At 42.0% G+C, this 26,524-nt stretch overlaps 1 protein-coding gene, 1 non-coding gene and 1 pseudogene across 2 annotated transcripts; all 3 read right to left on the bottom strand.

Moving 5' to 3' along the window:
* Positions 1 to 11,875: 11,875 nt before the first annotated feature.
* On the bottom strand, positions 11,876 to 13,347 carry LOC132865879 (uncharacterized). The gene is made up of 2 exons (XM_060898392.1): positions 13,157 to 13,347; positions 11,876 to 12,556 (listed from the first exon to the last, which is right to left on the bottom strand). The coding sequence occupies exons 1-2, from the start codon at positions 13,341 to 13,343 to the stop codon at positions 12,117 to 12,119; spliced, it is 627 nt and encodes a 208-aa protein (XP_060754375.1). The 5' UTR covers positions 13,344 to 13,347; the 3' UTR covers positions 11,876 to 12,116.
* Positions 13,348 to 14,419: 1,072 nt separating this feature from the next.
* Positions 14,420 to 14,538, bottom strand: LOC132866868 (5S ribosomal RNA; annotated as a pseudogene).
* Positions 14,539 to 14,624: 86 nt separating this feature from the next.
* On the bottom strand, positions 14,625 to 14,743 carry LOC132866862 (5S ribosomal RNA). Its single transcript, XR_009650634.1, has one exon. It is a non-coding gene; the product is annotated as a 5S ribosomal RNA (ribosomal RNA).
* Between the last annotated feature and the right edge of the window lie 11,781 nt (positions 14,744 to 26,524).

Here is a 26,524-nt window from a genome sequence, read left to right on the forward strand (position 1 = left end):
TACTGGTACAAGCAAGCAGTTTAAGTTGAGTTACCACCGACCACCAAGGTGCTTTTCTTGTGCATTTTAATCTGCGCGGTTCTGTGCTGGCTGTCATGACTGATAGCATTACGTGCGTGTCCGTGTATAATGTAGCCTATATGCATCATGTCCGACCTAACATTTCGGTGACACCCTCTTGCGATTGTGGCCCCCCCGTTCAAATGCGTTCCGCGGTCTATGCCATAACACTAGACAAAAAACAGCCACGCAATGGACTCAAAACAGTTTTTCTCACCTGACCAATCAGCAGTTGCGTGAATATAATAGCCAGTTTGCGTAGCGTGCCGAAAGCACTCAGTAATACAGTATCTGGCTGCAGAGCCAACACCAGTTTTACTGCTCCTGATTCACCGTTCCAGGTTTGACGTTGCATGCGGCGCTTACTGTGCCTGGCTCTGCGGCTCTGCAGACAGACCCTTCTCAAAGCGCTTGCGATGCCGTCGTTCAAACAGTTGTCCCAGGTGCCATGCCCTAAAAGACTGTGTTGAGATTTAAAGGCATTTCAAATCGAATGAATGTTCAATAATTGTTGTACAGTAATGTTATTTGGCCATTAAGTGTTTGTTGTATGTGTAGTCTATTGCATCATTTTCAAATTTTATGCATTAAACCTGATGTAATGCATGATGCAAACAAGTTTTGTACACGAGTTTGAATAATTAAAGACATTAAACGCAGGAACTGCCCCGTCTTATTTGAATGGTCCTTCCTGAATGGTCCTAAAGAGGTCCTTCCAGGATGCTGCGCTTCTCCAACATGAACTGATTAGCCATGCCTCCTGCTCACACAAAGTGATCCCAGTCCAAACTGTTATGCATGATGTGTATGACTTCTTGGCCTATGTGAAGTTTTTGGTTTTGTATATATCAGTGTATACCAGTGTAGGCAGCAATACTGACATCTCTGTTATAGAACAGTATCCTCATCTCATCATCTGTAGCCGCTTTATCCTGTTCTACAGGGTCGCAGGCAAGCTGGATCCTATCTCAGGCGAAAGGCGGGGTACACCCTGGACAAGTCGCCAGGTCATCACAGGGCTGACACATAGACACAGACAACCATTCACACTCACATTCACACCTACGGTCAATTTAGAGTCACCAGTTAACCTAACCTGCATGTCTTTGGACTGTTGGGGAAACCGGAGCACCCGGAGGAAACCCACGCGGACACGGGGAGAACATGCAAACTCCGCACAGAAAGGCCCTCGCTGGCCACGGGGCTCGAACCCAGGACCTTCTTGCTGTGAGGCGACAGCGCTAACCACTACACCACCGTGCCGCCCCAGAACAGTATCCTGTTACCTAGAATTATCACTCAATACTTTTTGCCTTCACTTACTGAATAATTACATAGCCCTGGCAGTAACAACACCAAAACCCAACATGATAGATCTCTGCATGAAATGCAGAACTTGGCTGGAGTCAACTGGATTTATAGGCTTTCTGGTGTCCTCCCTTTCATTTGCATCCATGGACCATGGGTATGAAAAAGTTCCATATCGGTCATTGACAGTACATCACAGTGTACACGCCGGGCGTGTATATAGCCATAAACTGATTTCTAATGATATGGCTTCCCCATTCCAGAACACCACCACTTTTGGAAAGCTTGATACACCCCTGCCTTCAGTTTAACTTACCTCAGGGTTTTAAATCCTCAGAGCCAGACACAATAACGTGTTTTTATTTTTATAACTCAAGGGACTAAAGGGTTTTAAATCCTCAGAGCCAGACACAATAACGCGTTTTTATTTTTATAACTCAAAAGGGACTAAAGGGTTTTAAATCCTCAGAGCCAGACACAATAACGCGTTTTTATTTTTATAACTCGAGGGGCTAAAGCGGCTCAGACGAGCAGCGTTTTTTTCTTCTCCAGTGTTTTCTGGCGGTTGGAGAAGCAGCTACTGGACGCGTTACCGCCAACACCTGGACTGGAGCAGAGTTTCAGGGTGGAGGACGCCTATCCCAGCCGAACCCAAAAGCCAGTATCTCACTGGGCTGCGACAAATTGCGAACGTCATGCGCGAGAGAGTTTCAAAAGTGTCTTGAAACATTCGCGGGGCTTCTCAATTTCCTCTCATGAGTCGCAAAGTGTCGCTCCTTCATCGCTGATATTTTGAGCATGTTCAAAAAATTAGTGCGACAAAATTTCTCTCAAAATAGCCGCAAACGCATCGCTGGTGTCACAAAGCTGTCACGAACATAGACATATAAACATAGACGCCGCATTGAGCTGGTGGCCCCGTTGCTGGGATACGTCAGAGTGTCCGCCATATTGGATGTGGCAAATCTTCCCCGTAAACCAATGCAAGTAAATGGACTGAACTTCATAAAGCCCCTTTCTACAATAATATTTAACTCGATGTCTTTTATTCACCCATTAAGACACACACGTATATATTTGGGAAACAAACAGGCATCAAAACAACACATAATATATAACTTTTAATGTGATGGTTATAAATAGTGTGCGAAATACCCTGTACACTGCAAACTAGCGACAGATACGCGATAGATAGCTCAGGTAAGCTAATCAGTCAGCATACCGTAGCAAGCTACCAAAACCTGAGGCCACAATAACCAACCTACAAGACTGAATATGATAAATGATGGAAATAGTGGAAAAACTGGAAATAGTGAATGAAAATAAAAATTTACTGTTTTATTTATTGAGTCACCACACAGACCTACTCTCGTTGAATAAAGTGAGCTGAATGACCGCCAAACTGAGTTCGGCCAGGTTCTAACGTCATACCAAAACAAAATACATCACTGATTCCTTCACATTCAGAAAGGTTAAAAACGTTCATCATACGTTCAAAAACGTTCATCATAGTGTGGCACTGTATTATCTAATTCTCACTGCTTATAACTCTACACCTCCCCGGTGGAGATGAGCTGGGAAACTGAAGACTGAAGGAACAGCTCCCTCTCTGATCCTGACTGTCTGACCTGTTCTGTCAAAATCCTCCGTTCTGAAGTGTTCACTGCAGAGCATGGATGACAGAGTAGCAGAAAACCCTTCCCGTCGCACAGCTGTCTCCCACTGCTTTTTTATGTCTTTATTTTTGGGAAACCTACATAGTACAGGGCTTTCCACAAGCGCCGGCTGCCGGCCATACAGCCGGCTACTTTAATGACTATTATTTTTGTAGCCCACAAGCTCTAAATATTAATTTTCGATTTTAATAAAATTAAATGTTTATCTAACGGACTGACAATAATGTCAAACTGAACTGCACTCATTTAAGTTGTGATTCGCACTGTTTGTACCGATAATAACCACAATTCCCCGCCGACTTCGTTGATCAAGGGAGAGTAACTCATCCGTGGCCCCGACATGCGGTGTGTGTGTGCGTGCACTCGGCGGAGGCAGTAGTGTGTCGGGGCTGTCGGAGGGGACAGAAGCAGAGATAACACTTATTTTGTCTCCGGTAAACCAGTCTTCTCTCGTTCAATTACGTGCTGGCATCAAAAGACACCATTGGTTGTAAATGAAACCAAACTGAGTCGCTGGAGTGTACTTTTATACATAAATGGAGAAATGTTCGCTGAGTGTTTAATTGTGTAGCCCCACTGCAGACCGTTGTCGTTGTTAAGGCCAAACAAAATAATATATGTGTTTCTGGTTACCCGACCGACCCTGTAAAAACACTGCGACCCTTCAACTGTTTATGACCACAATAAACAAACTATTTCTCATGCCCGACCCTACCTGCTTGGCAGCCACCTGGCGAGTCAAACGAGAACAGCTAGGGCGTGTCATATAAACCACTCGGTATTTGCCAAAAGACACAAGGCCCGTCAGGAGTAAATTGGGGAGGCTGGGACCTCCCCTGCCCGAGTTATGAGCGTCCAAAGTCGGGCAGGAGCCGCCAATAGAAAAACGAAACTAAAGCCGAGCACCGTGGCTCCTCGTCCGTAGGCGTGGGGCAAGCCTGCCCTGGCAGCGCTGGTTCGTTGGGGACAGGGCAGAGGTCTCATGCGGGGAAAATAATTTAGTGTGGATATGGCTAGATAGTGATTGAAATAATGCATACATCACAAGGAACTGTTTGCTCAGGGTATAAATCAGGTATTCAACACTTCCAATGCTATTCTATACTCAACTTAAGATGTCTGAATTGATAATAAATCTGAGATTGGAGGAGTTTGTGTCAGTGAAATGATACATTCCTTGATTTCCTCCTGATTTAAACCTTAGAGCAAATAGTATGAACCATGGGCTAACAGGGCTGAAAAATGAAAGCATTTGCATTTATTTTGCAACACAATTTACAAACACAGAATAGGAAACTTTAAATATAGGAAATTTAGTTTATTTATTTGAAAAGAAAATGGCATGGAGCAGCTGTATTCATTAGAACAACATAAGTGAATATTGCATTCATAGACAGAATAAGAAAAAACATGAAGCAAATATAATGTCATTAAGGCCGAGATGTTAGGCATGCACCCAATTTTGATAAACACACAAGACATCAGTTTTAAGTATGAAAGTCCCCACTAGTATATGAAAATATATTGTGGAAATGTTCAGAACTGAAGGGATAGATCTAGGTACTGGACCACCACTCTGGCCACCACCAAATAGATCATCCACCAAAATATTCCCATTTTACCTGGAAAATGAAAGTATGCCATCATTATTAGAACAATTTATATACAAGTGCATCCTTATATCATCAACGATATCTGATGACTAGGTTTAGTTTTGAACGAGTATTTTGCAAAAAAAAAAAAAAAAAAGTTTTCAAAGGAAACTTCTTACTTTTTCCTGCCTACCCGAGAAAATTTGTCATAAACTTTTGGGATAAACAAATTTTTTCCCTACCTACCTACCATATTTTGAAAACCCAGGAAACAGGAAACACATATATTATTTTGTTTGGCCTAATTCATTGCATGCTCAGTTGCGTGAATGTGTCATGCACCGAAAATAAGAGATTTACAAGCCAGGAACGCCTCATGATGCAATACGCAAGAAAAGAAAGAAGATTTACTTCCAAAAATACTTTGTATTTGAGTAAAGTGAATAAATAAATGGTCTGTGGAAAATACATTTAATCCTGGGAACTGCGTGCACAGGAGTTTATTTTGTGTTTACTCCCCCCCCCCCAGCTGGCTACTTATTTGTCATGGCTGGCTAGTATGAGCCTTAGTGGAAAGCCCTGATAGTATGTGAAAAGTTAGCTAAGCAACTAACAACAATCAGTGTAGTTACGAAGGAAATACTTCGTTGTTTGGAGACAGGTTTCACCGAGCGGCTATTATGCGCGAGACTTCATATTAGCCACAAAGTCAGAAAAATCTGTTCGTAAAATTACGTTATAATGACCAAATACAATGAAAAGTATTTTTCCAGTCTCACCTGTCAAAGGTAATCCCATGTGATCTTGTTTGGACGGTAAACCTGTTGGTACAGTTAAACGCAGCACATGAATGAGGCATCTTTATTCTCGGCTACTGTCTAGACGCTATACCAGAGACGGTTGAAGAATCTCCACTTTGCCACATCCAATATGGCGGCGAGGATGACGTATGATTCTACGCAGAAGACGACGTCTATGTTTATATGTCTATGGTCACGAACCCTTCTCAAGTCAGTTTCTGTGAGACAGGAAGTGCGAGTTCTTCAGTCAGTATCTCACTGGGCTGCGACAGCCTGCGGCTAGTTGGAGACACAACAATTGGGATAAAATATGTGAATATCAATTCAGTGTGATTCCAAGTGAAAATTGTCGCTAATTCATATATTTTATCACAATTGTTGTGTCTCCAACTAGTCGCAGGCTGTCGCAGCCCAGTGATATACTGGCTTAACCCTCACACACTTCTACTAATAACAATTATAATGTAATTTTAAAAAGTGTAATGTTGCATGCCTGGACCCATTTGGTTGTTCTGAGCATGTCCGGATTGGGTTTTTTTGTTTGTTTTTTGTTTGTTTGTTTTCTGCCAGAAGTTAAAATTCTCTGGGGCTGGAATAATAAAGACTCCTCTGAGGCTTTTGACAACATCAGGATTTGGACTCAATCTCTAGATGATAGGGTGAATGCTTCTCTGTTGCACCAATGCCCAAGAAGCTCCATCCATCCATCCATTATCTGTTGCTGCTTATCCTGTCCTACAGGGTTGCAGGCAAGCTGGAGCCTATCCCAGCTGACTATGGGCGAGAGGCAGGGTACACCCTGGACAAGTTGCCAGGTCATTGCAGGGCTGACACATAGACACAAACAACCATTCACACTCACATTTAGAGCCACCAATTAGCCTAACCTGCATGCCTTTGGGGGAAACCGGAGCACCCAGAGGAAACCCATGGAGACACAGGGAGAACATGCAAACTTCACACAGAAAGGCCCCCATCAGCTGTTGGGCTTGAACCCAGGACCTTCTTGCTGTGAGGTGACAGTGCTAACCACTACACCACCGTGCCGCCCCCTGCACAAGAAGCTTTCTGTCAAAATCTTGTTGATATCTACAAAAAGTGTCCGTCCAAAGGGAAATTCGGTGTTGGGCAGTAGCGTCACTATAAGTAGCATCATTAGTAACTTAACTAAATTTCTCAGTAACATCACTATTTACTGAATCAAATAGCTTTTCAGTAGCTTAACTCTTTTATTGATCAAGTAGCATGGCAATGGCCAACCAAGCGACTTTTTTATTGGGTATTTTTGTGATAAACACAGTGGAGCAGCTGCCTGCAGTCTAAAATTATCCCCGCAACACAAGCACTCTCTCTTTTTTATCTTTATTGAAAATAACAGCAACAAAATATAAATACAGTTATTAATACACACACAAACAACAAACCAAGAGCCAGGGGGAGTTTTCAAATAAAAACATTAAATAATAAGCACAAATGAAAAAAATTAGCAGCTTTCTTGTTTTTGGAGTTAGAGATGATTTTGATTTCCTTTTCAGTTTCCTTTTTGAAGGCTATATATGAAGGTTTTGAATGACTAAACTTGGCTTTATGAATATGGCATTTTCCTAAAACAAATTTATATATAATTCTTTTTATTTTGTTGTTATAGAAACCAAACAGTCCATATTTCCAACACAGAGAAAAATCAGAGTCAAGCTTGGTTGTAATGTACTGGGTTATTTCTGTCCAGAATGTGATGGTAAAGGGACATTGCCAGAACAGGTGCATTATTGTTTCCAGGTCTGTCTCACACAATGAACAGTCCACACAAATGTCTCTCTTAAACTTAAGCATATAATGCTTGGCAGGATAGTATCTATGAATCAGTTTGAAAGACACCTCCCTTACTTTGTAAGGAAGTATCTGTATGGGAGGTTCCACACACTGCTCCAGTTCAGGTCACCAACAAGACCAGTCCAGTATTGAACCACAGAGGGGATAGTGGTGATATCTGCCTGGAATAATGCGCTAATATTGTGATTATTGTTCTTGTCTGTGACAGGGAAGCATACCTGACCCACTGAGGTCAATATGGGGTTCGGAGATGGTAAGCAAACTGGTTTTTCAGCCCCTCTGAGAAGAGTTAGGATACCAGAGGGAATGGCATCCATTACAATGGCAAACTCTTTTGGGGTAATAGGAATACCAAATGTTTGGAGGAACTCAGTAATTTTGCAGATTTCTCTTATCATTGAGTAGTTGGGTTACTAGTTATGTTGTTGAACCAGGATTGAAAAAAATAAGGATTTATTTTTATATTTAATGTGCTGATTATTCCAGATGAAGCATCTATGTGGGGAGAAGTTGTATTTATAAGTTAGTGACCATACCAAGAGCATTTGTTTATGGAAATTGGACAGGATTAGGGGAAGATTCTCTATTTTATAATCACACAAGAGTACGTATTCAAGGCCTCCAATCAGAGAGAAAATGTACAAGCACTCAGGATTGTATGGGAGAGCAAAATATGCACACAGCTGTGTGCATCGCCAGTGGAAGCACTCTGTGGCCCTTTCCAAAACTAGCTACTTTGCCCTCCCCCTACTCACTTCCACTTGATTGATAGTATAGTAAACTTTATTATCTCTGTGAGGGGCAATTTGTTGTACAGCCAGCAGAGAATAAAACTGTTAAGGGTAGCAAGATGTGGTGAGTTAGGATCCAATAGCAGAACACAAACCAGAAAATCCAATGAATAAAAAATGATTTAATTAAAGTCCAAAAAAAGTCAACAAACAAAAATAGCAAAATAATCCAGACAACAATGAGGTAGACAAAGAGCTAATATGAAAAAACATGAAAAATAGTTCGGACAAAAACTGGAGACAAAAAACATAGTGCAAAAAAACTGTGACAAGACTAGGCAAAACAGAGAGCAGAAATCTCATCTCATTATCTGTAGCCACTTTATCCTTCTACAGGGTTGCAGGCAAGCTGGATCCTATCCCAGCTGACTACAGGCAAAAGGCAGGGTACACCCTGGACAAGTCGCCAGGTCATCACAGGGCTGACACATGCAACCATTCACACCTACAGTCAATTTAGAGTCACCAGTTATCCTAACCTGCATGTCTTTGGACTGTGGGGGAAACCAAAGCACCCAGAGGAAACCCACACAGACAACATGCAAACTCCACACAGAAAGGCCCTCACCGGCCACGGGGCTCGAACCTGGACCTTCTTGCTGTGAGGTGACAGCGCAAACCACTACACCACCGTGCCACCAAGAGCAGAAATCCAGGAAGCACAAAAATGGCACAAGAAACAAACAAGACGTTCTGGCAAAGTCCCCTTCTACACAGCAGAGCAGACCAGGAAGTGAATGCCAGCAAGATGGAAGTCCCGTCCCAGATCCGGATTGCGCTCACCAACTTCTACCAGTGCACCATACAAAGTGTTCTGAGCTATGGATGCATAGTGTGGTTCTCCAGCTGCACCTCAGAGGGGAGGAAAGATCTGCAGTGGATCATCAGGACTGCATCTAAAATCATTGGTACCCCTCTCCAATCCCTGGAACAGATCTACTCTGCCAGGCTGAGAAACAGAGCCACAAAGATTAGGACTGACTGCATTCACCCCGGACAATGTCTTTTTGACACTCTTCCCGGAAGGCTTTTAGGGTTAGAAAGTCACAAACAGCAAGACACCAAAATAGCTTCTTCCCCAGGGCTGTAAAAGCTCTGCTGGAGGCTTGATCTGGACTTGGACTCACATTCTGCACCTTACTGTTTGGCTACATTAAATAATTACATACTACAATTTATACTACCGGCTAGTGGTAGTGTGTCCACCTCTCGATCGGGAGATCGTGAGTTCTATTCACAGTCGGGTCATACCAAAGACCATCATAAAAATCGTACCTATTACCATCTGGCAAGGCACGCTGCAATACAGATGCGAGTGGGGAGTTAAACTCTCATGGTTACCAGAGGACTAGCCCCCCACTGTAACCCTAGCTATGTAATAGGCGAGAGGCCAAGGGCTGTGGAAACGGAGATCGGCACCACATGGCGCGGGAAGGACTTTAACTTTTAACAATTTATACTACTGCTTATATGCCATTATGCTGCTTTTAAAAGGTTGTGTGTGTGTGTGTGTGTATATGTATATATATATATATATATATGAGTGATTCCACGCTTATGGGTACTGAAATGGGGACATGAACTTATTTTTAAAAATTCACCTAAAACCATTTCTTTTTTTACCATCAGGTCACAAAACATGTAATCTTTAATGAATGATATGTTCAAAGATAACTTTAATTTTCTGAGATGTAATAAAAACAGATTTATATGCCAAAGTCAGAACGTAACAGAAGTGTTGTGGACATATATATTCTCAATTTTAACAATGTAGAATTACTTTTTGAAACATAGGAAGGTGATGTTTTAGCAAATATAATTAATAAACATGTGTAATAGAATAAACATACACATTCATTCAATAAGATTAACATGGTATATAGCTAGATTGTAATTAATTTGTAACAGACGCGAGATGGACAATCGTAACAGAAGTAATGTAACAGACATCATTTTGGAACTCATAGGCTTGACTTTGGCATATATGTTTTTATTACATCTCAGAAAATTAAAGTTATCTTTTAACATATCATTCATTAACGATTACATGTTTTGTGACCTGATGGTAAAAAAAGAAATGGTTTTAGGTGAATAAGTTCATGTCCCCATTAGCATGGAATCACTCGTGTGTGTATATATATATATATATATATATATATATATATATATATATATATATATATATAAAATTATTTATTGATATGCTGCTGTGATCTGAGCCCTCAAACAGTGTTTTGTTGTATAGTAATGTGCAATGACAATAAAGAATCAATGTTGTACCATATTTGTTATAGAAATTGCATGTTACAAATTTACTCAAAAATAACTTCATATTTTACAAAGAAAATATGTACAATTTCTGATAAATCCCAAAGCCAGAGGAATACATTTTCAAACTCTAAATGGAGTGTACCATCCAGTGATCTGTTGCGACAGTGGTTAATTACTGAAACCAGGAATTGTGTGTTTTGTGAAAATAGTGAAACCTCTGATCATTTATTTTTCCAGTGTATGTCTGCAGAAGCCTTGTGACTGGATGGATATGACTGGCTTGACCTGAAGGTTTTTCAGTTGGAAAACTTTATTCAACAGGACATTGTTTATGGACAACAGGAAAAATGACTTTTTGGTGAATGTCATTATTATCCTTTGTAAATTCTATATCCACAGATGGAAGTACATGAAGGTGAAACCCAGGTGTTGTGGATTTCATAGAGTTTCTTTCTTACACAAGCCATTCAGGTCACGAAAACGAAAGATGCAATTAAACTTTTAAACATAATTGAAGAGCATGATTTACAAGAAAAGCCTGAGCCTCATAAATGTGTTTTGTTTGTTTGTTTTGTTGTAATTTATATGCACCTGTTCCTTATGATCTGAAGGAAACATTAGTGCCAAGTAGTTTGTATATGGGTCCGTCTCAGAAACTGGTCTCTCATTTGGGACATTATGGTCAAAAAATACATTTTCTAATTTTACAGTTGTTTTTGCATTTACTTAACACTCAGTGTTTCTTTTGTCATGTTTAATAAGAATAAAAGATACCATCTTGCTTTATCTGTCCTCCACTGTGGAAAATTTTAATGATGTTCTGAAGTTCACTCGCATAACATGGAAACATGTATGCATTTAAAAACCCTCTTTAATAACCAAGGAATAGCTTTTTCTGTGCATATATTTGTTTCTTTAAATGCAATTATTGGACAGAAAAAAAACATTTATCATTATTTTTAAATTTTACTCCTTAGTTTCGAATGTTCATCAGTTATCGTACATTTTATTAAACTTTACTTTGTTGTGCCTGCAAGATATCATGTAGATACACCCCTTATTTTGTACTAAATTATCAATTAGCATAATAGTAATACACAGACAAAAGTTTGAAACTGTCACACAATATCCCATTGGTTTATTCAATTATTTGCTTTTTCATCACTCACGTAACATGGAAATACATGTTTTTTTTCCTTTACTAGTTTCTTTTTACAGTGAAGATATCATTACTTATATCACATCTGAACAAGTCGCAGATTTACACTCTGCATTAAAATGTAATCATTCTCACAACTTAAAGTTAAATTATATTTTGATTATAACCAGGTCAGAGGGCGCTGGTGTTGTAGGAGGCGCGCTGTGTGCTGCTTCAGTGTCTGGTCTTGGCACTCTACACACTCCCTGTATGCACACTTCTTTTGCCATATTCTGTCATCCCGATCACAGGTCAGGAGATCGATGGCATGGTAGCCATGCCTGATGAGAGCAGCATTGTCTGTCCTTCCAGTGATGGCATTTACAGTACGAAGCTTCAGGTCAATGTTTGTACAATACTCACACAGGCACATTCTCAGCTGCCAGTCTTGCCGTGGATAAATGTACCTGGGTTTGCACTTGGCAAAGTGAGAGAAGCTGACCTTCGTTGACCCTGCTGGTTGTCCGGCAACAAAGTCATCGTAGACTTCTCTCAAGGGCTTCATCAATAGTGATGCAGCCTGGCCGGTTTTTGATGAGACAAGCTTTTTGTCAGGGATGGGGCAGGAAACACTTTTGTAATATTCCTCAGTCTCTTTTCATCTTCTCTTGTTTCATGTGCTTTGATTCAGTCAGTGACAAACTGCTCCCCTTGCTGACTGCTCGGATGCTGCTGGATCCTCGAAGATTCAGGTATTTTTGACAGGTATTGAGGAGAACGTGGCGAGTGTGAAGCAGATCTTTATTTCGCCTGGTGTTGTTCTTTTTCAGCTCAAATATCACAGATTTCCTGATCCTGTGTTCTAATGACCCTGGCTGGAGCGTTTTGAATAGCTGCTTCTTACGAGGTGCAAGGGAATGTACAATATCATTCAGAGTCTCTACGAGTCTGCAAGGACTGTGTGGAAAAGTTGCATAGGCCCAAGCCTTTGCCTTTCTTCTGGCTCCTTGACTCCATGATGACAGTGGGGTGCAAGTGGAAGCCTGTGGTATGCTGCTGGATGGCTGGGAAGCAGCAGCTGCAGATACTGAAACAGTAAAAATGATTAAATAAACTTGTAACAATTTTTGAAACACAAGTGTGTAACTTGTGAAAAATATATTTTCAATAATACTATTTAAATATAATGATCAATATATTTCTATTATAATGTTTAATTTGCAGTGTACATGCAGAATTTCACAGCTATGATTAATTTCATAACCAGGATATAACACAAAGTGACGATTCTAAAACATCCATCAGTCTACAGTTTATAAAAAAAAATATGATAATCATTCACATCAACATCTTTAAAAATCTTTTTTTGACTGCATGCACTAGAACATTCAAAGAAAAATCATTCAATCAATATTTTAAATAGAAAAGTTTATGTTAATATTATCTTTCTTTTCACTACCGGTAAACACAAATAGATGGGAGATATTTCCAGAAAGCAGCTGAAGAATGTCAGTAGTGGCCATGACATTCAGATTAAATGGCTTTTACAGCTTTATATTTTAAGTGTTACTTAAAATAGAGAACTCTGAGAAATTACAACTTACACTAAACATTATAACTAAGTGGAATTTACTTCCCACTTTCCTAACTAGATTTAAGTTTATTATTACTAGACAATACATGGTACCTCTTTTGTTCGCTCGCTTTTCTCTTTCCGGCTGGGCTCTCTTCTCCCTCTGATGGCATTGTTTCTGGGGATGTAAGCTCACCCACCACTTTGCCTTCGCCTGCCTCCACTTCTCTCTCTGCTCCTCTTTAGCAGCTCGAGTCAATCTAGGTTGCTCTGGCTGCTCTGCTTTTTTTCGGGCTCTCATCGCCTGCATCTGAAGCCTGCTTTGTTCTCTCTGAATGGCCTGCGCGCGTGCGCGCACACAAAAGTTAGCTTTGTATTTGGCAACTTTTCAACACGTTATGATGAATAACCCTGTTACATAAAAATGAAACTTGCACTAATTGCAATATTCAGGTGCTTCGCTTCATTCATTTATACTGCCATACACATTCTTATTGACAAATATATCAACAATAGATGCATTTGCAAAATATGTCTAATGCACACTTTGATTTAGGTTTTTGTAAAAAACGTACTTTCTTTTCTTCAGAACAATTTTTTCTGTAGGCTTTTGTTGCCTCTCTGCCTCTTTGGATGTATTCAGCCCATCTCTCAGGTTCATTTTGTTGCAGTCGGTCTTTCCAATCGCGTGTCGCCTCAGCGGCAGTTTTCCTTTTTTTGAGCGGTGGGGATGGAGTAAGGCGGAGTGTGTGTCTCTAAAAGACAGATCCTTAGCCTTGCACTATGGTGCGAAGCCATTGACCTGATTAAAAGTAAAACAGCTTAATGATTTCTATTAGTAAATTTTGAATAAATTTAGAATCAATCCACAGCTATTGAAGGTTGTTTTAAAAAAGTATCAAGATAGTTAATTAAAACAAGAAATGGTAGCAATGCGTATACCAAAGCTCATCTGAAAGATTTAGTACAGTCACAAAGCATTCTCAATCTTCACAGAAAAATACTAATTATAGCAAATTATTCCTGTAACATTCTTGTGCATGCTAAAATACAACCCCGATTCCAAAAAAGTTGGGACAAAGTACAAATTGTAAATAAAAACAGAATGCAATGATGTGGAAGTTTCAAAATTCCATATTTTGTTCATAACAGAACATAGATGACATATCAAATGTTTAAACTGAGAAAATGTATCATTTAAAGAGAAAAATTAGGTGATTTTAAATTTCATGACAACAACAGCCTGGCAAGCCAGACTAAATGTGAATATTTAGTCTGGCCTCGATCTGTAGACATTTCTGAAGGGTGTAGCCTTTTGTCTTGCCTTGCGCCCAGAAGGAAAATTCAAACAGATTTCTGCAAGAAGACAAAATAAAATTCTTACAGTACCTGGTATTCTTAGGCAGTCTCCCACTCAAGTCCTCACCAGGCCCAACTCTGTTTAGCTTCTGAGATCAGACAGGATCAGGCGTTGTCAGAGTGGTTTGGCCGTAAGCAACAGTTAGATGGAAATGTGGCATTTGCCTTGCCTTGCGCCCAGAAGGAAAATTCAAACAGATTTCTGCAAGAAGACAAAATAAAATGCTTACAGTACCTGGTATTCCTAGGCAGTCTCCCAGTCAAGTACTAACCAGGCCCAACTCTGTTTAGCTTCTGAGATCAGACGGGATCAGGCGTTGTCAGAGTGGTTTGGCCGTAAGCGACAGTTAGATGGAAATGTGGCTTTTTTCTTGCCTTGCACCCAGAAGGAAAATTCAAACATATCTACAAGAAGACAAAATAAAATGCTTACAGTACCTCGTATTCCTAGGCAGTCTCCCACTTCACTATCACCACGCCTTGGGATGCTATTTACCCCCAGAGCGAGCTGTACTCCTCACCGTGCACTTTAATCAGACCCATGGCTCTGGGAGGATTTAAATTAAAAAAAAAAAAAAAAAAAAAAACCTCCCCCAAAGGACATCCCAGCCAAGCCAAATTTCGCCTGCATCTCCCTCTACACCGACCCCTATAAACCAACATGGTCAAGGCCCGCTTGGACCGTGCCTCAGGATGTTATTTGCCGTCAACTCCGCTCCTCACCTCCGGCCGGACTTTTAAATAAGAACTCTTGCTCACCAGCCAGGTGGGGCCACCCACTCTTAAGCCCAGTCAACCCAGGATCAGATTAAAACCTTCGATCACGGGCCTCCAAGTTGCACTGGCCCCTGGCAAAACCAAAAGTTGGGACTGTCATTTTTCCACCTAATGCCTATGGTAATCCAGAGCAGTCGGACTTTGTCATTTGAAACTGAATTATGGCAAGACAAAATTTGTAATAATTGGAACTCAACAGCTCAGGGAATTTCAAATTGACACGCTTGAGTGTTGAACAAAAAGCTATTTTTATTATTTACAAGCAAAAAAAAAAAAATCTAATCATAACCTACATATTTATGATATGCATTTTATACTACAGTGAATGCTTGAATCTCATCTCCTTATCTCTTGCCACTTTATCCTTCTACAGGGTTGCCGGCAAGCTGGAGCCTATCCCAGCTGACTACGGGCGAAAGGCGGGGTACACCCTGGACAAGTCGCCAGGTCATCACAGGGCTGACACAGACACAGACAACCATTCACACTCACGGTCAATTTAGAGTCACCAGTTAACCCAGGGGTGTCAAACCTGATCCATAAAGGGCCGTGTGGCTGCAGGTTTTCATTCCAGCCATGCAGCAGCACCCTGATTTGGCTTATTCAATCAACTGACACACCCACCCTTTAATCAAGGGTGGGTGTGGCTGCAAGTATTTGACTGTGTGAAGACAGTTCAGTTGATTGAATGAGCCAAGTCAGGTGTGCTGCTGCATGGCTGGAATGAAAACCTGCAGCCACACGGCCCTTTATGGATCAGGTTTGACACCCCTGAGTTAACCTAACCTGCATGTCTTTGGACTGTGGGGGAAACCACAGCACCCGGAGGAAACCCACACAGACACGGGGAGAACATGCAAACTCCGCACAGAAAGGCCCTCGTCGGCCACGGGGCTCGAACCCGGACCTTCTTGCTGTGAGGCGACAGCGCTAACCACTACACTACCATGCCACCCTGCTTGAATCTGATTTGATAAATTTTTGCATTATTTTAGCCTCACAGCACGGGTCGTTCTGGCTCTAACGATGGTTAATATTAACGCACTCACTCCAAGATATCGTTATTGTTTCTATAGTAACAGGTCATACACAGGAACTTGTACAGTGGATATAATCTGAGATAAATAATCAACGGATGTTTGTTCAAAAAGTAATTCTAATGACTATTAATGTGGTTTTTTGTTAGCAGACAATAATTTAACATTTTGGGAAGGAGTTTCAGTTACAATCCCAATTTGTTACACTGTCAGAAATCCAACGATAAATCACTAAAACGTACTATGTGTCATGAGTAAATTAAAAACTTACCGCTGGCAAATCACTCTGGTACAAGTGGAATAACACACATACACACACACACACACACACACACACACACGAGACCGTGGAGGGCAGTGGGGGCATGTGCCAATTTTAAAGAAAACAGACAGGCAATTTGTGTTATTCCTTAATCAAGCATATTTTAAAAAACTTACTTAACCTTAATATTAAAAAAATGTAATATATACACATTTACATAAATACATTATATGCTACCATTACCATGTATCAGTTTGATTCCTATTAATTTACAATATTCATTATCCTAAAACGTCATAAATACACATCCTACTGTTAAACACTGATGCTTTTACCAAAAACCAGACATATAAACACTGATTTAAAAAAAAAAAAAAAAACACTGCTATAACTGCTTTATTCTAAAATTATTATAATTATTATTCTTACTCATAATAAATTAATGATTACATATGACTCTCAGGGTAAAATACCACAGATACTTACTTCACATTTAAATTTGATGAATATGTGGTGATGAATGTGAGGTGTGAGGGTTATAGCTTCCTCAAAAATAGTAAGATAATTCTAGTTCGAGTCTACGATTGGGATGGGCCTCCTGATGAAACCTCCTCAAGCTATTCATCAGGAGTCAAGTGCTGCCTTCTACGAGGAGGGGCTTCATCATCATAGTCTTCATCCCTCCTCCTCCTTATCCTGTGGCATTGGACAGGACTCATCATACTGCTGATCAGAACCAGCAGATAGGGGAACAGGCCCAATGAAGGCAATGGGACACATTTCCCAAGGTGGACAGGGTCCTCAGAGAGGAGGGGTTCCCTAAGGGGAGATTTTCTGAAAGAGACAGGGTCTCTAAGGGGGACGGGAGTCTCAGAAGGGACAGGTTCCCAAAGGGGGATTGATTCTGTAAAGGGGACAAGCTCCCTGAGGGGGACAGGACCCTCAGAGGGGACAGGTTCCCTAAAAGGGACAGGGTCCCTCAGGGGGATGGGTTCACTAAAGTGCATCAGGGTCCTCAAAGGGGAAGGGGTCCATAAGGGAGTCACGGTCCTGACTGGGGTCAGAATCCAAATGGGGGTCGGGGTCCTCAGAGGGCTTGGGATCCAAATGGGGGTTGGGTTCCTGAATGGGGTTGGCACTGAAATGGGGTTTGGGGCCCGGTTCTGGTTCCCTGAATAGAGATAGGGTCCAGTTCTTAAAAGGAGACTGCTTCAATAAGGGGGACAGGGTCCCAAAAGGGGACAGGTTCTGTAAGGGGGATGGGATCCTTGTTGGGGTCCAGTTCCTAAAAGAGGACTGGTTCAATAAAGGGGACTGGTTCCCTAAGGGGGATGGAGTCCTTGTTGGGGTCCATAAAGGGGACAGGGTTTGGTTCCCTGAAGGGGAAGGGGGGACGACGACGACAGGGTCCGGATCCTAAAAGGGGACTGGTTCAATAAGGGTGTCTGGTTCCCTGAAGGTGAGGGGGGTCCTCAAGAGAGATAGGGTCCAGTTCTGAAAAGGGGAATGGTTCAATAAGGGGGTCTGGTTCTCTGAAGGGGAGGGGGTCCTTAAAATCACCTCACACCCATCATCTTGCTCACATTGATCAGGCCTATGATCTTCCTTCTCACCATCTCTCACCTCTGTGCTGTAGCTGAGCTGACTGACAGGATACGTCCTTCCTGTGTCCAAAGAAATGAAGAGGCAGTGAGACACATCTGCACGTCTTGTCAAATGAATCAGAAACCTTTCTTTTTATAACAGAGAGTCTGTTTTGTACAGCAGGAAATCCTCACTCCAAACATATTTTACACCAGACGCATTTACACAAGTGATGCTACTGCAAACTCAAACAAACAATTCAGGAATTTCATCTTTTTTTCTTTCCTTTTGTGAGAAATACATAAAGATGTGCAAAGACAATTCTGTACAGTGAATCTGTAATAAATAAACAAACATTCTCTTCAGTTTTCACCACCAGCCTGTGTGGTTTTTAAGCTGATTAAATACCATGATCCCCTCAAGAAAACCATGAAAACATTTACATTTCACAATCACACAGTGGAAGTTTCTATAAATGTTTGAAGTTCAATGCACACTAACCCAATGAAAAAAAAAATGCCAGTTGTCAAATACTTACCAATCTGCTATAAAACACTAACTTCCAAAAAAAAAAAAAAGTATCCAAGACACTTTTTAGGTACAGTCTTTGACAGAGCTTACGACACCTTCATTTTGCCTCCACTACCATTGGTTATTTCTCGGGAGGCCTGCAAATCTTGTCAAGAGCTAATGTTGTAGTTTCATTTCAAAATTTCACTTGATAAACGCTTTTCATAAACTACATACACATGCTTAAAATAATGGTGTAAATAGCAAGTTCTGTTACAGCAATTTATTATTTTACCAGCATTTTTGTTAAGAGAAGCAAGTGTCCCCCAGGCCGGCATGGTTTTTAAAAAAAAAAAAAAAGTTGGCACTGTAGTTAAGAATTATTTCCATTTTTCATGAATCTTTGCAGAAGTGGAGGCAAAGGGGAATTTGGATGAAGACTTGCATTTAAGAGAAATAGTATTTTCATAACTAACTTTATGCCAAACATCTCTAATGTACAGAGACGTAACAGTTTACACAGATATTAATCATGCTCATGTAAATCATGCTCATAAGTAGAGCATCCGTTACGTGAACATAACGTACGCTCTACTTAGATTTTCAGGAAAGCCCTATTTCCATAACAGAATAACTGTATTAATGCTGTCTAGATTAAATTCTGAATGATGGGTCATGCAGATCAAGGAAACAATGGCCAAAGAAAGTTACGATCACCATGTTAGATGGGACCGTAGAGGCTAGTCAGTGATTGATTTTTTTTTGAGTCGAGCTTGTCCTGAGTGGCTGAGTAATTTTGGTGGTGATGTTGTGTCTCCTGGGGCCAAAATATTATTCTGGAATGAGTTCTATGTGACTCTGGACAGTGGCCACTCGTGAGTTAAGCACACAACATAATTACTAATATCAGCAACCTAACTGATGTAAAAACGTACACTCTATAGTTATAGTCCATAATTAATCTACAGTGAAATGACAGGGACACATAACCAAATGTGTGGGAAATAAGGCCAGGCCAACAGACATTTATTGGTAATTTTCAAACTTGCCTGTCTGCATTTCAAAAGCATTAAAGTAGATGGCCCATGAAAAATTGCAAAGATAAGAGTCTAATCCGGGGCGGCATGGTGGTGTAGTGGTTAGCGCTGTCGCCTCACAGCAAGAAGGTCTGGGTTTGAGCCCCGTGGCCGGTGAGGGCCTTTCTGTGCGGAGTTTGCATGTTGTCCACGTGGGTTTCCCCCACGGTCCAAAAGACATGCAGGTTAGGTTAACTGGTGACTCTAAATTGAGCGTAGGTGTGAATGTGAGTGTGAATGGTTGTCTGTGTCTGTGTGTCAGCCTTGTGATGACCTGGCGACTTGTCCAGGGTGTACCCTGCCTTTCGCCCGTAGTCAGCTGGGATAGGCTCCAGCTTGCCTGCGACCCTGTAGAACACGATAAAGCAGCTAGAGATAATGAGATGAGAGTCTAATCTCCTTTTAAATTTTCTTCCGAATGTTACACTGGGCGAATACATTATGTCGTAACACAGCCTGTGACACGGGGCACCCAAGGACCCGATTTTAAAAATTCATAACTCTGCCACCGATTTGTTCTCGCCCCACCAAAAGTTATGGCCCTTTTCCACTACCCTTTTTCAGCTCACTTCAGCTCGCTTCAGCTCACTTCAGCCCGACACGGCTCGCGTTTCGACTACCAAAAACCAGCACGACTCAGCTCGTTTCAGCCCTGCTTAGCCCCTAAAACTCGCACCGTTTTGGAGTAGGGCTGAAGCGAGCCAAACCGTGCCGACTGAGGTTGGGGGCGTGAGCAGACACTCCCCTGTGCACTGATTGGTGAGGAGGCGTGTCCTCACATGCCCACACACGCCCCGCGAGCGCGCTGGGATCTGTAAACACCGCAAACCCGGAAGAAGAATAATTATGAATTACGAGAATTTCTGAAGCCTTATGCGCCTCGCCTCATCTATACGCTCTTGCCAGTATCTGTCCGCGTTGTCGGTGACAACAAGCCACAGCACCAAGACCAGCAACACTAACGACTCCATGTCCTCCATGTTTATTGTTTACTATTCGGGTCGTGAGACTACCGCTTAAAAGCTCACTGAATCAGTGACATACAGAGCATCGTGGACGAGTTCGCGGAGCGCAAGGCTCGTCGTATGCCCTTCAAATAATGCGCGCAGTAGGCTATTGATGTTTTATTATGAGCCATGTACAGTATGTCGCCTAATGTTTTTTTTTTTGTTTCTGAGTTACATGTTCGTTTGAAGGACTTAATGTACAAACTAACATAGTTGCACCCCGGAGTGTTGAAATTGGTAAACACAGTGCATTCAGTGAGGTTTGCACCGCCCTCCTTTTATTTCTGACTCTTCCTGTCACCACTCTGAGCGCTCATTCGTATGCCCTTCAAATAATGTGCGCAGTATAGGCTATTGATGTTTTATTCTGAGCCATGTACAGTATCCTAATGTTTTTTGTTTCTGAGTTACATGTTCGTTTGAAGGACTTGATGTACTAAATAACATAGTTGCACCCAGTAGTGTTGAAATTGGTAAACACCGCAGTTGCAGACATTTTGTAGCCTAAAATGATGTTATGATAAGCTTTAATAAAGGGCCCGGTCATTTGCCCCGCCCCCGGCCCGGCTCTGACTTGTTCCGCCACTGTCACTGATGTCACTGTTTGCGCTGCTTAACAGCATCACATGACGTCCACCCACTTTCGCTAACTCCACCCAGTGTGTCCACCCACTTCCAGCCAGCACGGTTCAGCGCGGTTGTAGTCGAAATGCAACTCCAACAGCCCCGCTCAGCCCGACTCAGCTCGACTCGACTCGGCACGGCACGGCTCAGCCGCGTTTGTAGTGGAAAAGCGGCATTAGAGGCACATCTCTCTCCCTGAGCCCTTTCGAACCAGCCAAGGCACAGCCCTCTAGGACTGTGGCTCGGCCCACTTTTCCCCCTGGAGGCCCCAAAAAACTTTAACTCGAGCCAGTCTTTAAAAATTCATAAGTCTGCCACCCAAAGTCCTAGCCCCACCAAACTTTACAGGCACATCCCTCTCCCCGAGACCTTTCCAAGAAGCTCACGCACGGCCTGATCTGACATCAGGAGCGAACACAGCTCGCAGAACACTGTAGCATGAGCCCTGGCTCCAGCCACTCTTGGGCACGCGCAGGGATTTAAAAATTCATAAGTCAGCCACCGAAGGTCCTAATCCCGTCAAAATTTACAGGCACCTCCCTCTCCCCGAGCCCTTTGGACCCAGCCCAGGCATGGCCCACTACAACCCTACCTCGGCCCGTTATTCACCCCTAAAACCCCTGCACGAGCGCTGCTCGCTGAAATTTTTAATATGAGCCCAGGATCGAGTAATGGGCGGCACGGTTGTGTAGTGGTCATCACTGTCGCCTCACAGCAAGAAAGTTCCAGGTTCGAACTCCACGGCCGACAGGGGCCTTTCTGTGTGGAGTTTGCATGTTCTCCCCGTGTCTGCGTGGGTTTCCTCCGGGTGCTCCAGTTTCCCCCCACAGTTCAAATACATGCAGATTGTACAGTGGGACCACTGTAATTGGTGCAAGCTGTAGTGGTTTCCAAGCCATAATGTACGTACATATATAGATCTTGCTATGGCAAAAAGCTAATCAATTAATTAAAAAAAAAAAATCAGCCTTTAAAAATTCATAATTCAGCTATTGAAAGTCCTTGCCCTGCCAAAATGTACAGGCACCTCCCTCTCCCCAAGTGGCATACTAAATAAGACAATGATAATACACTCAGTACTCACTGTTTTTACTGCATGATACAGTTGAACTAGTGTTTTAGGGTTGACAGTATCTGATCCAATCAGCTCAAGAGTCCAGTTTACATGAAACTCTGCAGTCCACTATTAAGTGCCAAACTGCTAATCAGTGGTTATATGCATTTTTTCATTCATAATAAGAATGACAGTCCTATGCTTTGATGGATTTAGATTTATATTTTAATAGAGTTTTTATTTCCTTCTATTTTCTAAGTTCTAGTCCAGCAGATTTTAGCCTGAATGCAGACTATGTCTAGTTTAAAGTCTTTTTAAAAGTCATTTTGTTACAAAGTTACTTTAAATCTCATACTCAAAATGTTAACTATTACACAAGAATAGTTGCACCGTTAATTAAATCCAGCCACTGGGGGTGCAAAAGTGTACTCTTGGTGCCGGTCCCAAGCCCGGATAAATTGGAGAGGGTTGCGTCAGGAAGGGCATCTGTAAAACTGTGCCAAATCTAACATGCGGAATGAAAAGAGAAATACCATACCGGATCGGTTAGGGCCCGGGTTAATAACGATCGCCTCCGATACTGTTGGTCAACAGGGTGCCGGTGGAAAGTGTGCTACTGTTACACCGAGAAGGAGAAGGGGGTGGGGGAGGCATGTTAGGAGAGAGTGTGAAAGATGGAAGGGAAGGAGCTTAGAATTGAGGGTAGGAACACTGAATGTGGGAACATTGACTGGCAGAGCGAGAGAGTTAGCAGGTATGATGGAAAGAAGGAAGTTGGACATGTGTGTGCAGGAGATGAAGTGGAAAGGAAGCAAGGCCAAGAACATGGGAGGTGGATGCAAGTTGTTTTATTATGGAGTCGATGGAAAGAGAAATGGTGTTGGTATTGTTTTGAGGATAAAGTTGGTCAACAGCATGATTGATGTGAAGAGGGTGTCAAATAGAGTGATAGGCATGAAGTTGGAGATTCAAGGAGTAGTAATCAATGTTGTGTGCGTACGCCCCACAGGTTGGATGTGAGAATGAAGAGAGAGTCTTTCTGGGAAAAGATGGATGAAGTGGTAGAAAGTATACCGAGAGAGGAGTGCGTACTGACAGAATCAGATTTCAACGGACATGTTGGCGAGGTTTCGCCCGTAGTCAGCTGGGATAGGCTCCAGCTTGCCTGCGACCCTGCAGAACAGGATAAAGCGGCTAGAGATAATGAGATGAGATGTTGGTGAGGGAAACAGAGGAGATGAGGACATGATGGGCAGATATGGTGTATTGTAAGAGAGAGAAATGTGGAAGGGCAAATTTTTCAAAGAGGATGAATTTGGCAATAGTCAATACATACTTCGAGAAGAAAGAGCAGCACAGGGTGACGTTTAAGAGCGGAGGAAGATCTACACAGGTGGACTACATACTCTGCAGAAGGGGTAACCTGAAGGAGATTGGAGACTGTAAAGTGATGGCAGGGGAGAGTGCAGCTAGACAACATCAAGTGGTCGTGTGCAGGATGAGCTTGAAAGTGAAAAAGAGGAAGCGTGAAATAGCGGAGCCGAAGATTAAGTGGTGGAAACTAAAAGAGGTTGAACATCAGAAGGAGTTTAGGGAAGAAATGAGACGAGCATTGAGTGGTCATGGAAGTCTGACAGAAGATTGGGATACTACTGCTGTACTAGTAAGAGAGGCAGCAAGGAAGGTGCTAGGGTGGTCATCAGGAAGGAGGAAGGAAGACAAGGAGACATGGTGGTGGAACAAAGAAGTGCAGGAAATTATAAAAGAGAAGAGGCTAGCAAAGAAGAACTGGGGTCAGGGCTCGAAATTAACTTTTTTTCTTTGTGTCCCCCAGTGGTCCCGAATTCTGTGTTGTATTGTCCCGAATGGAAGCAATAGTGTCCCCATTTTTTTCCTCTCTGAAATAACCAGTGGTTAATATTATCATATGAAGTTACTATTATATTTGTAACTATGCGATTTTGAACCCTTTATATCATTTTTACAATAAATCACAAAACACAAGCGACACATGTCCTATACATCATCTACTTCAAAATTAGTTATTGCATTTTCAGTTTATTAAACTTTGGCGATCTCACTGTATGAATAGATACCCGTTTATTTAAAGGGGCCAACTAGCTCATTCAGAAAATGTTTCAACTCCCTACATCTGCAGTACACTTTAATTGAAAATAAGACCCCTTTTATGTTCATTTCATCTACTTATACCTTGAATATCTGTTGGCACTTATAAGGCCAACTTATAATTTTCACCATGACCGTTATCCATTTTTATGAACTTTCCATTATCCATTACCGTTATCCATTTTTATGAACTTCCACTGCCGAAACGTGGGTGCAAATGTTAGCAACATCAGCATAGTGGCAGGTCCGAGCCTAGTTGTGCTGCTGACTGACTAAACTTTCTGAACTAGAAAGACACCCAAGAAAACTCACTTATTCTGTTGAACGGTATCTTCCGTCAATATCATCCACATCATTCCTGTTGTATTTTATAACGTGTCTAACAGTGTTCATTAAGTTCATTCAGTTGCTAGCGTTGCCTGCAGACCAGGCGATGACACTTTGGATCCTGAAGGTCCCGGAGACGTTATGTCTGGGCTTTCAGTTTCTTCCCCGCAGTCGGTCCGCTTCAACCACTTCAGCATTTTTGTTCTGGCAAGAGTCGGCGCAGCGTGTGCGGTAGCAATTCCATTCCAAGTCCATATAATGCGGACACCGGCCGAAGATTCTAGAACAGAATGCGCTGCTCTGTAGCCTACGGATGCAGGCGCATCGAAAGTGTAGCTACTATGTATTTTTCGCTGTTAACGTTTTAAAATTAAAATTGACAAATTAGGTGAATGTCTACGTATGGTTTACGGCTTTGTAAATAATATTAATGTAGAACTTTTTTTCTAGATCTGTTTTTTTCCATTGTCCCGGGATTGTCCCAGATATGATAATTTTGTGTCCCGATGACATTTTTTATGGTCCCCGGGACGTCGGGACACCGTTAGTTTCGAGCGCTGACTGGGGTGATCAGAGAGACGAGGAAAGCAGGTGGTTATACAGAGAGACGAGACAGAAGGCAAAAAGAGCAGTAGCAAAGGCGAAAGCAGATGCATACCAGGAGTTGTATGAAAGACTGGAGACCAAAGAAGGAGAGAAAGACCTGTACAGACTAGCTAGGCAGAGAAACAGGGAAGCGAGGGATGTACAGCAGGTAAGAGTGAAGAAAGATGGAAATGGAAATGTGAGGACAAACAAAGAGAGTGTATTAAGAAGGTGGAAAGAGTACTTTGAGGATTTATTAAATGAGGAGAATCTAAGAGAGAAAAGGTCAGATTCGTTGGAGACAGCAAATCAGGAAGCAGAGTTGGTTAGTAAGGATGAGGTGAGGGCAGCCATGAAAAGAATGAAGACTGGGAAAGAAGTCGGACCAGATGGTATCCCAATTGAGGCTTGGAGATGTTTGGGTGAGACGGCTGTGGAGTTCCTAACGAGATTGTTTAATAAGATCCTAGAGAATGAGAAAATGCCAAATGAATGGAGAGTGTGCTAGTCTCAATATGCAAGAATAAGGGAGATGTACAGAGCTGCAGTAATTACAGAGGAATAAAATTGATGAGCCACACCATGAAGCTATGGGAAAGGGTATTGGAGGAGAGATTGAGAAGAGAGGTAGCAATCTGTGAACAGCAGTACGGGTTTATGCCAAGGAAGAGCACGTCAAATGCAATTTTTGCTTTAAGAATATTAATGGAGAAGTACAGGGAAGGCCAGAGAAAGCTACATTGTGTGTTGTAGACCTGGAGAAGGCATACGATAGAGTGCCAAGAGATGAGTTATGGTCTTGTATGAGAAAGAGTGGAGTGAATGAGAAGTATATTACAGTCGTGCGAGACATGTATGAGAACAGTGAAACAGCAGTGAGGTGTGCAGTTGGAACAACTGAATGGTTCAAGGTGAAGGTGGGACTCCATCAAGGATCTGCTTTGAGTCCTTTCTTGTTTGCCATAGTGATGGATAGCTTGACGGATGAAGCGAGGCAAGAGTCACCATGGAACATGATGTTTGCGGATGATATTGTGATGTGGTGAAAGTAGAAAGGAAGTTGAGTTGGGTTTGGAGAGATGGAGGTATGCACTGGAATGAAGGTGAGCAGGAGCAAAACAGAATATATGTGGATCAATGAGAATGGGGATGA

This window comes from Neoarius graeffei, chromosome 18, assembly GCF_027579695.1.
Source record: "Neoarius graeffei isolate fNeoGra1 chromosome 18, fNeoGra1.pri, whole genome shotgun sequence".
Classification (NCBI taxonomy): domain Eukaryota; kingdom Metazoa; phylum Chordata; class Actinopteri; order Siluriformes; family Ariidae; genus Neoarius; species Neoarius graeffei.

What these genes read in the sequence shown, in the direction of transcription:
- LOC132865879 (XM_060898392.1), bottom strand. Translation starts at nt 13,343, where the DNA reads ATGAGAGCCCGAAAAAAAGCAGAGCAGCCAGAGCAACCTAGATTGACT. An exon ending in AAAGCGAGCGAACAAAAGAG is followed by an intron (nt 12,557 to 13,156) that starts GTACCATGTATT and finishes TTACTGTTTCAG; the next exon opens with TATCTGCAGCTGCTGCTTCC.